This window comes from Paramormyrops kingsleyae, chromosome 9 (assembly GCF_048594095.1).
Source record: "Paramormyrops kingsleyae isolate MSU_618 chromosome 9, PKINGS_0.4, whole genome shotgun sequence".
Lineage (NCBI taxonomy): Eukaryota > Metazoa > Chordata > Actinopteri > Osteoglossiformes > Mormyridae > Paramormyrops > Paramormyrops kingsleyae.
This window is the reverse complement of record NC_132805.1, coordinates 23,654,329-23,667,019: the sequence shown is the minus strand read 5'-3', so window position 1 is coordinate 23,667,019 and position 12,691 is coordinate 23,654,329. Positions and strand designations below refer to the sequence as shown.

The window sequence follows — 12,691 nt, the reverse complement described above, 5'->3', positions numbered from 1 at the left end:
TGCTTATTTCAGACCCCAGGGTCAGGCTCACCCACCCCCCCACTCACCTGTGCGCTTGAACTGCCGAGTCCACATGCACTTGCCCGAGGCAGTGCATTTGGGGCAGTCGGACGCCTCGCAGCTAGTCTCCGTGCAGTTGCTGGACAGAAAGATCTCCCGTTGGTTGATGCGGCAGTCGTGCTCGGAGGTGCAGCTGACGGAGCTGTTGATGCAGGCTCCCTCCGGGCAGTTTGTGCACCACTTGCACTGGAGCGCCAGCTGGGGGTGTCAGGTGTCAGAAAATGGGCACACATGGCTCCACACCACCATGTTGCATGGCCAACCACCATCCAAAAGCACTTCTCTAAGACTGCCCAGAAAGGGCTTCTCTCACTAAACACGAGAGATCAATCACACAACATGAACACATAGAAGTCAGCAGTTGCAACAGACTGGCATCCCCCTCCAGGGAGGCCCTTGTGTCACACACAGTAGGCTCACTGTTTTCCCTACATAAGCAGCTGGAAGATGGATGGATGGATTAATGGAAGCAGCAGCCAAAGACAGATGGCTTTACAGAAAGGGCATGTATATCAAAGTGAACAGCATCAACAGCCCCTGGCCTCACAGTCCTCATCAGGAAACCTTGGCCAGGAGCGTCATACCGCAATAGAACTCGCCCTGGCTGGCAGAGACCGCCATCCTTGAGGCCTGCTCAGATCACAACAGAATTCACCCCAGCCTGCAGACAGCACCATCCATGAGGTTTGGTCACATTGCGACAGGACTCGACCCAGCCTGCAGAGAGCGCTGTCCTCAAGGCTGGCTCACACCATGACAGGACTCGCCCTGACCTGCAGAGAGCGCTGTCCTCAAGGCCTGCTCATACAGATTTTTAAGTTTCCATTTCTGAAACATCTTGACTTTGTTTACATTAAATTTTTTCATTTGTAAACTGTAAAAATCGGACTAAGTAACAAGTACGTCAGTTACAAAAGAATGCAAACAGCATTTAAATGCAAAATTACTTTTCCAGGGAAAGATACAAATTTCCAACACACGGTCATGCTAAGCGACAGGTGTGACAACTCGCATGATATTAATACCATGACATGTCAGTCCACATGATATAAGAGTACATGTCCCTACTGATACGTCAATAAAACATTTTTCTTAAAACGATTTCTTCAAAGTTACGTCATAACCCAATATTCTGAGAAACATGAGAGACTACCTTCACATAAGAATCACATTACTAGGTGATAAACAGAAGTATACATCAACTAGAGCTGGGCGATATGGCAAAAAAAATTATCACGATATTTTTTCCTGTATTGACCGATATCGATTATCATCAATATTATAGTTTCACAATGCTGTTCCATGTAATAATGTAATAATCAAAATAATAATAAAAATAACCCTATTCTGACAAATAGAATGAATACTAATAACAAATAAACAATATTAGCAAACAAATATTTATTTTCCAACAAATTTTACTGTTTACATACAAAATTCCTTTAAAATTATAAAAGGTTATTGATTTTCAAGTACTCAAAGAAACATAGCTCAAATGAACAAAACCATAATAATGTAACAATGTGCAAAACTATAATATTGCAAATATGTTAAAGAGCAAACATAAAATAAAGCAGGACAGAACTGACTGCAACAAGTATCTTCCTCTATTCTTGGTCTCTTAAAAACTCTTTAAAATTCTGAGGTAGAAAAGTATCTAAACCAAGCAAAAAACACTTATTCAAAAAAATGCCAAATCATGGTTAGATTCTTTTGGTCCGGTGCTGCAAAATGTCACCACGCGTCACCGTGTCATATGGTACAAAATCCTTGCGAGAGCAAGACGACTTGAGACAGACTGTGCAGCACAAACTTGAACCGCCTCCGTGACGACACAACTTTGCCCTTATTGGCTGAAGATTTTAGTCACATGCATGACGTTTGTATCCCAGGAAATTCTAATGCGTTATCTGCTGTTTCTCCCGAAAAGCACGTAAAGCAGTGAGAACTGGTTTTCAGTTAATTTACCTGGTAAAATAAAGTTGAAATAAATTACATATGCTCAAACAGTACACGTAAGTTAGTGATTTATTTATTGTTAGTTACTGTAAGGTTGCGCTGCTTTATTTGTTTAAATCGTCCAGTCTGTGAAGAAGGCAATCAAGTAAGAATTGCATTGTACTCTGTACATGACAATAAAAACTTTGAATCCTTGAAATACATGTATTTGATCTTTTTCCTAGCAGCTATCTTTTTACACAGAGCCACTATACACAATAGTTTTATTTACTGCTAACAGTTTGTATCAGGAGTTGGTTATTGTAAAAGAAGTAATGTGCATGCAGGTGATATTTGTATAGATTTATCTACACCCTTCTGGCAGTGCTGCCATTGCAGTCAGGTCTCGCACACTACGAGGAGTAGAAGTTGTCCGACTTGGCTGCAGTCAGTTTATACTCCACCCCTGCAGCCGCCGGCAGGTCGCGCTCCATGTCGCATCAGCTGCAGACAGACTTAAGCTCAAGTCGAACGCACCCATTGCTTCTTTAAGGAAGGATGGGCAAAATTACAACGTCGTCGGTGATTGCCTGTTGTGCTGGCGTTCAGTAAACCTCTGCTCATTAGGCCATTGAGTTGTCTGTCTCAGCGCATTCTCTAAAACGGAGCAAACTTGGTTGATGGAGTCTTATAGTCTGTGTGTATCATCGTGATCGTCCTCATTTTTTTTCGATTAAAAATCGAGATCGTTTTAATCGCCCAGCACTAACCTGAACAAAACTAAACAAAATAGAATTTGAAGAAACTGAGGCAAAATCTCGACAGGGACAATTCTGAGACGACAAAATACGCAGAGAAAGGACCAGCTCTCCTAGGCCAGGTTTGTGTAAGATCAACAGGGTAACACCAAACAGAACACCAGCATCACGAAAGAGGAGGAAAAATCCACATTCTGTTCTTCATTAACGTCTTCATCCCATTCATCCTCAGTGCCAGCTAAGCCACTGCAGGGAGGCCTATCGCACAAGGCAGGGTACAGCCTGGACATCATGCTAGGCCGAGGACCACATACACGCAAGGCAATTTCGAGATGTCAGTTCTCCTAAAGCATATCTTTAGAACGTAGGAGAAAACCAGGGCATCTGGGGCTAAGCCAGAGAAGCATGTGAAACGCGGACACAGCTGGGTGCTGGAACTGGCCCACAGCCCTGAAGGTGTTAGATTAGGATGCCACCCACTGAACCACCATCTTTCATCAGCTTTACTTCCCAATACCTTTGGTACAGTATGTTTAATGCAACACTAATGGTCATTATGCTCATAATCACATATCAAGCCAAGAAGAGAGAACAAGAGAGGAAACGGTCAGCATTAGCCATCTCCACTACCTGTGCGGAGTTGGAGAAGGTCTTCGGGTGCCGAGCCAGGCACTCGCTGCAGGTCTTCAACCGGCGGCATTGATCAGGCAGGCGAGGCGTTGGGGAACACGGAGAATGAATGTTCTCGCAGCCCAGCCTAAGGTGGACAGGGAAGATCGCTGAGGTACACACCCTTTAGGAGACCACTATTACCTTGTTTCCACTAATACGGAGCTGGTGCCAGGCTGGTTGCCTACGTGCAGAGACAATGAGCTTTGCTTATCACTGAAGAGGTCTTCTTCGCAACCTCTCATTCCCCAACTGCAAACTGGCACACCACAGCTTGGCGGTCCTTCAGAGAGTTATCGGTCGACAGGGGCTCAGAGTAGCTAGCCTAGCTGCAAGGTAAGCCCCGGGTGCTATTGGATTGAGCTTCTGTTGGCGAAGCTACATGTTCTGCCTGACAGATGCTGGCCTTGGATGATGAGACTCTGTGTGACTTGCCTTTCTGACTACAGGACTGCTTGCTAGTGCATTTCTGGCATGCAGCTAGGTGAGGGTTAGCAGTTCATCACTGCAGCTAACTTAGCTTTGCTGTACTGGTGCCAATCACTACACCAGTCAATCCTTATAAGAACATAAGAACTATACAAACAAGAGGAGGCCATTCGGCCCATCGAGCTCGCTTGGGGAGAACTTAACTAATAGCTCAGAATTGTTAAAATCTTATCCAGCTCTGATTTAAAGGAACCCAAGGATTCAGCTTGCACTATGTTATCAGGAAGACTATTCCATACTCTGACTACACGCTGTGTAAAGAAGTGCTTCCTTAAATCCAGTTTGAAATGTTCTCCCGCTAATTTCCACCTATGGCCACTTATGTATAACAAGAGTAGCGGGGCTGGTTTGAACGTCATTTAAAAGCAGAAGGGCTATGCCTGGGCCACCAGGGAACACTGCTGAGACTTCCCAACATATAGTCTGATACCCCCTCCCCCATCTCCTCCATCTGCCCCCCATCTCTCCCCTGCTGGTTTTACTGTGAGTGTGGCATAGCATCACATGCTGTGTGGCAGTACTTTCACAGCCTGCACTGACACAAATAGGAAGGAAAGTTCTGGAATTGTGGACCAATCACAAAGGCATGGCAAAAGTGTGACAGGAAGTGACACCCTGGAGGGTACACGACTTCATGTATACCCAGTTACGCGACTCACACAGCACAATGCCGCCATTAGATGAATCTGAAGAGCGATTTTTCTGAAATTCCATGTTCATGTCACTCTAAGGGGCCTAAATGACCTTGCAGGGCCCCGTACCTCTCGGCTGTGTCGGAGGAGGTGCAGCTGCCCCTGAACCACACACAGCTCCCTGTGGTGGCGTTGCAGGCCTCGGAGGTGGGAAGCAGGCCGCAGGGGTCAGCAGGCACGGACAGTGTCAGCAGGCGCCCCAGTGTCACTCCGTTGAAGCCACCAGACAGGAAGAGGTGGCCCTCCCACGCCACCATCGCCAGAGACACCGACTTGTTGACAGGCTCCCCAACTGCCAAGACTAAGAGGTGGGGGGAAGGAGTAGGCTGGACTCAACTGGTGAAGTCAGGGCCATCATGTGACCTAGGCTATCACATGACCAGGGCCATCACAGGACTGCTCTACACCAAAGCCCACGCCAGCTTAGGGGACACTCACCTGGTTGTATCCAGGTATTGCAGTTGATCTGGTAGAGAGAGACACTGTTGCTATAATCCTCTTCTCCTGTCCTGCCTCCCACCACCACCATGGTGTCCTTCAGCAGGGCAGCCGCATGGAAAAACCGCGACAAGGGCTAGAGAAAGCCAGACAGACGTCTTAGCCCTGCCCTGCGCCACCTTCCAGACCCGTTTGTTGCAGACAGCACCATCCCTGTGGCAGTACCTTGTTGCCCTGGGAAGGGACCAGGAGGGACCAGGTGAGGTTGGGGTAGTAGAGGCTGTACAGCTCCCCTGAGGGCTCCACCGATTCCACGTGAAAGCGGTAGCCGCCAAAGACGTACACGGCGTCCGTCTGCTCATGGTAGACCGCCGAATGTCCATACAGTCCTGAAGAGGACAAGACAAAGGTCAGATGGTCGGCCATGACATTCAAAGGACTACTGCTCCCCCATAGCTCACCTGTAGGGGGCGTCCCAGCATGTGCTGCAACAGTCCAGTTCCCACTGTCCAGGCTGAATTCCAGAAGTTGATGGTTGAAGCCATTCTCTGGAGAGTATCCGCCAATAAGGAGGGCCGTCGTGCTACGACGCATCGTGAGGGTGTGTCCAGCCACAGGGGGCAGTGTTGAGCTCTACAGGAAAGTGCAAGGAAAGGAAGGAAATCAAGCCGATACACACAAAGCCAAACACCAACAAACTTCAAGGATATTTGCTCCTCACCTTAAACTCCTTCCACACAAGACTGCTAAGATTGAGGGCCCAAGTGTCCATGGCAACGCCCTTCTGTGTGACCCCGCCCACCACCAGCATGACCCCGTGCATAACTCCCTGGGTGCCAGCTAGAGATTCCTGGCTGGTTAGGAGGGCAGAGGCGTGGTGATAGCGGGGGCTGGGAGCCGACCCGTCTTCCACAATGCTAGTCAGCATTTGTGTCCATCGACGCTCGGATACAGAGTACCTGTGAAAATAAGTCATAATGAAGACTTCTAAAAGCCATGATTACTGCCGAGTTTGTGTTATTGATGGCAGAGACCACCGGCTACGGCTAGTGATGCTATGTTAACCGGCTCCAATATAGTGTATTCCATCATTCAGACCCAAAATACTATCTTCTCCATTCCTATAAGTCACAAGTTCACAGGGCCGTTTTCCATGGAGGTGGTACAGTGTTAAAAGGAGACTATATTCATAAGCGCGAAGCCCCTCCAGTCAAAGAAACAATAAACAAATAAGAATATTAAGTGAGCAAAGCTGTTCACACCTGTAGACATTTCCTAGCATTCCCTCCGTGAGTGAAAGACCCCCATACATCCAGAGGGTCCCCTGAGGGCCCGGGACCATAGAATGACCCATCCTCTGCAGGAACCTGTGAGCCTGGTTCTGAGAGAGTAAGACAGAGAGAACATAAGAGGGCAGGGGCACCACCGCGAGTGAGGAACCACGGTCGCCCATCTTACCGCCATCATCTGAGTATCCAGCAGATTGTCCCACAACAGGCTGTTGACGCCCGCGGGGGAGGCACAGTCAGGGCCGGCCCAGCCCTCCGAACATTGGCAGATTCCAAGAGCCTGCAAATGGGTGGGGGTGGGGGTTGAACAGCGTCAGGACACGTGCCTGGCGGGATACCTATCACTTAGGCCGGAAACCAGCATTTCGCTACTAAAGACGTGAACCATGTCTGAGGTATAGATATACAGTGAGGAGTGTAAATCAGGGCTCCTAGCTGTGCAGTAGGGTGAGGTGAAAAATATTAAAATTTCCAACAGCAATTTCCAATAGTGCGGAAAAGTTGTCACTAGACCTCGTTATTAAACGTGCGAAATATCTTTGAAATAGGTTAATATTTTCAGGTTCCGCAACACGATCGAAGTTTTCACCTGTCACATCAATGGGCAATATACACTATCCATTATCTATACTCATCGGTGTTGTGTTTCTGCACTTTCACAACATGATAATCACTATAAAATACCAACGTTCAGGTAACGCAGATTTTTACTGGGTATCAGCCATACACATACATTACATTGCTCTGCGGCTCTACGTGCATTACGTTTAATCACCTTACATATTTTTTTGTAATGTTGTTCCTGTATTGCCATTTTATTGTTTTTTACTATGTGACGTTTTAGTTTGCTATTGTACTGTGTTTTGAGATCTACAGAAGTTACTTGTGCATGTGAGTGCTTTCTCTTGCCGGTGAACTTTACATACTGGAATGCAGAACCTTGCAGTGTTGAAACTGGTGTGTTTGAAATGAATGTTTTGGTATTCATCGGTGTTGTGTTTGTGCACTTTCACAACATGATAATCACTACAAAATACCAACGTTTAGGTAACGCAGATTTTTACTGGGTATCAGCCATACACATACACTACACCACTCTGCCGCTCTACGTGCATTATGACTAATCACCTGTCACATCAATGCGCAGATCCACGCAATGTATCATCCATATCATAACGCAATGTAAAATTGTTCCTCAGTGACACCAAAATGAAAAGTATTAAGCATGACAGTCAAAATGGTCAGATACACTACATTACCAAAAATATTGGGACACCTGAATTCAATAATTTGGAGGGGTGTCCCAATATTTTTGGTAAGACCCAGATGAATAAAGCGGTATAGATAATGGATAGTGTATATTGCCAGTATGTCAGTGTAAGCATGCTCCTGAGCGCCACATTTCTGAATGAGTCGTTTCCCACTTACTCATTGTCACTGACCGATTGTTAGGTTCTTGTATTAAATTGGAACAATTGTACATTGCGTTATGATATGGATGATACGTAGCGTGGATCTGCGCATTGATGTGACAGGTGAAAACTTCGATCGCGTTGCAGAACCTGAAAATATTAACGTATTTCAAAGGTATTTTGCACGTTTAATAACGAGGTACAGTGACAACTTTTCGGCAGTATTGGAAATTGCTATTGGAAATTTTGAATTTTTCACCCCACCCTACTGTGCAGGCAGCTTAACTCTTATCCTACGTGACGCCAAAGCATGCATTCAAATCAGACCATTATCTTAATAGCAACGCTTTAAGGCAGACCGTACAGGAGTGGAAGGTACAGTACAAGGGGTACAGGCATGGGTACGGGCACAGGGGGTACAGTAGAGAAACTCCAGGGCAGGTGCAGCAGATCCAGATGTTTCTCACAGTTCATTCTCAGGCCTTCATCTTTTACTTGATGACCTCTGGCCCTCCTTGCTAACAAACCCGTTTCATCATGGGCTGCTCTCCATTACAGCCTGCTTCAGGTCTTCCCACATCCCTGCTAGCTCAACATTCACACTTTAGCATTTTTTAATGTAAAGATTTGTTGGACTGTTGATGCAGTGTGTGGCCCAGTGGGCTAAGCCTCCGTGCCTGTGATCAGAAGGTCGCCGGTTCAAGTCCAGCCTCAGCAGAATAGTCACATCTGCGGGCCCTTGAGTAAGCTCAAAGTTGCTGTGGCCACCAAGCTTGCTGTATGGAGAGCAAGATGGGGAAAAGCAAAAAAAGAATTTCCCCACAGCGATTTATGAACTGTCACTATTCTTTTCTATTCATTCTTATGAGTGAAGGAGGCACTAATTTTCCCCCAGCAAAATAGTAAAACTTCCACATCCCTAACACTGCTTTCCTTGGTGAGAGTGAGCTGTCAGAGCTCAGAGCTTACAGTGCACATCTGAGTCCCTCCAATCGTAGGGTGTCTTACAATGCAGAATCTCTCCAATCATAGGCCGTCTTACAATGCACTGCTGACTTCATAACCAATTTCCAGGGATCTATAACCCTTTCTGGCCACTCCTGCTTCCCGAGGCTCTCTGAATGCTCCTTCGATCGCAGCCTGGAATGTTACTTTGCAGGTTTCTCACCTTGAATGTAGGGTTAGGGCCACCCTACATTCATCACGGCCTACGGCTCATTGATGGGGTAACCCAGCACCACATTATTTACAACCTCAATTACTTGCCTCAATGACAGCTCATGCACGCTGTGGTCTCTATGTTGAATGCATGCTTTTGCATGGATTCCCATTAGTTTCAGTTCCAGAGGAACTGATCTGCCAAAAAGGGCTCTCAGTTCGACCATTAACCGTGGATTAGCGCAGCACACCGAGGGCTCACTCACAGTGACACACATTCCCCGGCCCTCCTTGGATCCACAGTCTGCTGGGCACAGGAGCCTGTCGCAGTGCGGCCCTCCGTAGCCCTTGGCACAGTGGCACAGGCCTTCCCGGCACTCCGCTCTGCCCTGGCAGGGGGTGTTGTCCTCCAACAGCCCCTCCTGGCATCGTTGTACCCAAAAGGAGGCGTTGAAGCCCTGGGGCGGCCCGGAGGAGACGTTGGCCTCGAAGTACACAGAAATCACCCCTAGAGGGGAAATTGGTGGCTCAGCCCAGGGGGACTGGGAGAAAACGATCCAGCAAAAAGGCACTCCAGGAGAACAGGAGGGGGAGCTTCACAAAAGGAAAACTTCAGATGAATCGAATGTTCTTAGGGTATAAATTCAGCCCTACTCTTAGAAAGGGAGAGAGAGAAAGAGAGAGAGCATAGTGATGACCTGATGTTGCCTCTACGGTGACAGGCATCGTGCGAGTGGTCCCGCAGAATGCTCCAATCAGGTTGTGGTCAGACTGCACTACCCCGTTGCCAAGGAATCTGGGGAGGCCATCGAAAACGTACACGTAGGAGCTCTGTGAACGAGACAAGACAGTCATGTGACTTCAGCCAGGGTAACTTCTCTGCAGTGTAATGAGAGGGTTTCTATGTGCACTGTAGGAGGGCTTAAACCCCAGTCCGCAGCCAGCATTCCACCAGAGCGAGGAATGCTGGGGGTTTTGCAGAGGGAATACTTAATTTCCAAAAATATTTTTCAGTTTAGTAGGACCCCTCACGTCCATGTCACTCACAGGGCACGGTGTGCGGGAGTCTGGGTGCAGCATGAGTGACACAGGCGGACACTGCTTCCCCGGGAGGCAAGGTGACAGGTCCTTGGATACGGAGAGCACCCAGAGGCAGTGGGACAGCCCGCCCTGCGCACCGGCGCCCCCGCGCCAGCCCAGCGAGGCCGACAGCAGCGGGCTTTGCGAGGAGGGTGAGGACAACAGCACTGAGCGGCCCTGGCACTGGCGGAAACACGTGCCATTGTTCCTGCAGGAGGGTGAGGGCCATTTTGGGAAGAGACAGCAAAACAGAGCGGGAGCATGACTCGGACACGCTGAGTCAAGGTCAAATCCCTCGCCCATGTGACACAGACGACAACAAACACACAAGTTGCAGTGGGCAGTAGGTGGCGCCGCTGCTCACCGTGGGTCCCCATAGAAACCTGGAAGACAGCTCTCGCACTGTGGGCCCTGGGTGTTGTGGGTGCAGTAGCACAGCCCCGTCTGGTTGTGGCAGTAGCCCCGCAGGGGGTCACCATGCCCGTTGCACTGGCAGGGCACACAACCCTCGCCCCCCGCCAGGGCTGAGCCAAAGCTTCCTGGCCGGCACTGTTCACACTGCAGGCCTGAAGTCCAGTCTGTGGGGGGGGGGGGGCAACATGTAAACATGGAGAAGGGTAATATAAAAAGGAGAGCGCCCCTGACACACACACACACACACACACACAAACTGACCCTGACACTGGTCACAGATGCCCGGCGCTGTGACGCAGGTGCTGTGGAAGTTGCAGCCACAATCCACATCGCACTCGACGCCGCTGAGCACTAGGGTGGAGGGGTCCGAGGTCCAGCCCAGGGCGCACTCACACTCGAACCGCGGACTGCCACTGCACCTGCCTTCCCGACACTCGTTGAAACAGCTGTCGCCAGAGACGGTGAATTTATTAACGCCCCCCATGGGGGTTTCAATTTAAGGGAAGCACAGTGAGCGAAGACCACCTCGGGCCCGCTGTACAGAGCATAGAATACAGGGATTCAAAACATGCTGTTAGTGAGCGCGCCATGTACCAGTCGGCGAGGGATGACTCACGTCTGGTTGCAGTGCAGCACGCCGTCGCCAGTGTAACCCCTCTCGCAGTGGCACTCGTATGCCGTGGCCGTGTTCACACAGGTGGCAAAGGGGTGGCAGCGGTGCAGGCCCAGCCGACACTCCTCCACATCTGGGCACGAGGGGTATGACCAAACCGCTTCCTTATGGCCTTCCAGGAGGCCCTCCAGGTGCTCCAGCTCCAGCTCCATCTCGGTGATGCGCGGGGGGGACGAGGTCTGTGGTTCAGGGCTGGAGGGGGAACACAGGGCAGTGCTATTGCCACAGGGCTGAGATACGGGCAAGTGCGGGGCACAATCGAGACGGGCAGCAAATCATACCGCGCAGCCTTCACTTCTGCTACAGCGATACTGCAGTTAAAGGCGGAGTCATCGGCAAGCCCCGCCCAGTCGCCCCGCAGACACCTGGGTAAGAGAAAACAGCGGGTCAAGGGGGGGAAGGAAGAATAAGAAGAAACTGGGGGTGGAGGGGGGTGTAGAACGTCTTTGAAGCACAAACAGGCACAGCAGAAGCAGGGGGGCCTGACCTGCCGATGGTGGGATTGTCGTAATCCCCGCACCAGCCACACTGGAAGGTCTGCAGGCACTCGGTGCAGGTGGACAAGGCCGGGCACTGCTTACACTGTGGAGTGGAGTGTACGCTGATGGGGGAGGGGGTCGTGATGTTACAATGGGTCACAGTCCCAGAAATCAGAACATGGTTACGTGCCTCACAAACTACTTTATGGTTGAATTTATGGTTCAACTGGATTCCAGAGAAAAGATAATGAGATTAAGGCAGAGACTGGGGAGCAGCCGATGCCTACCTGTCGTACCAGTCTCGGCACTCCCCGTATGGGTATTTGGTGAGGTAGGCAGCGAAGTAGAAGCAGACCTGGGCAGACTCGCACCAGGCACACTGGCTGGCGTTGGACAGGCATTCTCCGCACGTCCTCCTTCTAGGGGGTGGTAAAGGGAACAGGTACTACCACCATTTAACAGGGTGTCTACAGAAATCCCCATGTGAAATTTCAGCCATTTTAAGACCTTTGTAATGCGACTTCAAGTCAAATATAAGACGAATCTAAATGTGAAAACGTGTTTTACCAGAATCAATACCCATGCAATTAAACGGCAAAACTTCACTCAAAACAGAGGGACAAAGGACTCAGATTAAGGCCCAATCCCAATTCTATTTTCTACCCCTTTGCCTACCCCTCACCCCTTCCCCTTGCCCCTTGAAATGAAGTGGAAAGGGGTAGGGTTAAAAAATTTCCCCTAAGAAATGGGACACCACTACTACACTGCTATACGTCATCATCCATTGTCACTACCTCCTAACGTTACGTCAGAGGACATGCACCGATGTTTATCACAAATTCCAAGATGTCGCCGTCAGCATCGTAGCATGTAAAGATTACTCACTCCCGAAGTTTTTTTGCGCCGTATTTGGACTTTAAAAACATATGTTCGTTTTCACCTCGAAAACGTATAAGCCTTCGGGTTTCCTCAGCTGTCTCTATACAGAATATAATTTACAAAAATGTTGTCATGTTGCAATAAGTACGAATAGTGTAAGCACCGTTCATTTACATGTACACATATGGCCGTAAGCAAAACAAAACAACGCGTTACAACATGCAGTCAGTTACCGGGTAACGTTATATGACATAAAAATATAT

At 48.9% G+C, this 12,691-nt stretch overlaps 1 protein-coding gene across 1 annotated transcript in view; it reads right to left on the bottom strand.

The window, feature by feature from the left end:
• Window positions 1-12,691, bottom strand: part of megf8 (multiple EGF-like-domains 8) — a 40,186-nt gene that overhangs the window by 15,131 nt on the left and 12,364 nt on the right. Inside the window, exons 19-36 of the mRNA XM_023833199.2 lie at window positions 11,837-11,968; window positions 11,558-11,671; window positions 11,352-11,435; window positions 11,014-11,262; window positions 10,659-10,843; window positions 10,348-10,561; window positions 9,951-10,191; window positions 9,602-9,734; window positions 9,170-9,411; window positions 6,503-6,613; window positions 6,307-6,425; window positions 5,766-6,003; window positions 5,506-5,677; window positions 5,270-5,433; window positions 5,045-5,180; window positions 4,676-4,907; window positions 3,387-3,513; window positions 48-258 (exon numbers count right to left, since the gene is read on the bottom strand). Of these exons, the coding sequence (XP_023688967.2) occupies window positions 48-258; window positions 3,387-3,513; window positions 4,676-4,907; window positions 5,045-5,180; window positions 5,270-5,433; window positions 5,506-5,677; window positions 5,766-6,003; window positions 6,307-6,425; window positions 6,503-6,613; window positions 9,170-9,411; window positions 9,602-9,734; window positions 9,951-10,191; window positions 10,348-10,561; window positions 10,659-10,843; window positions 11,014-11,262; window positions 11,352-11,435; window positions 11,558-11,671; window positions 11,837-11,968 (3,104 nt within the window). The remainder of the gene's footprint in view (window positions 1-47; window positions 259-3,386; window positions 3,514-4,675; window positions 4,908-5,044; window positions 5,181-5,269; window positions 5,434-5,505; window positions 5,678-5,765; window positions 6,004-6,306; window positions 6,426-6,502; window positions 6,614-9,169; window positions 9,412-9,601; window positions 9,735-9,950; window positions 10,192-10,347; window positions 10,562-10,658; window positions 10,844-11,013; window positions 11,263-11,351; window positions 11,436-11,557; window positions 11,672-11,836; window positions 11,969-12,691) is intronic.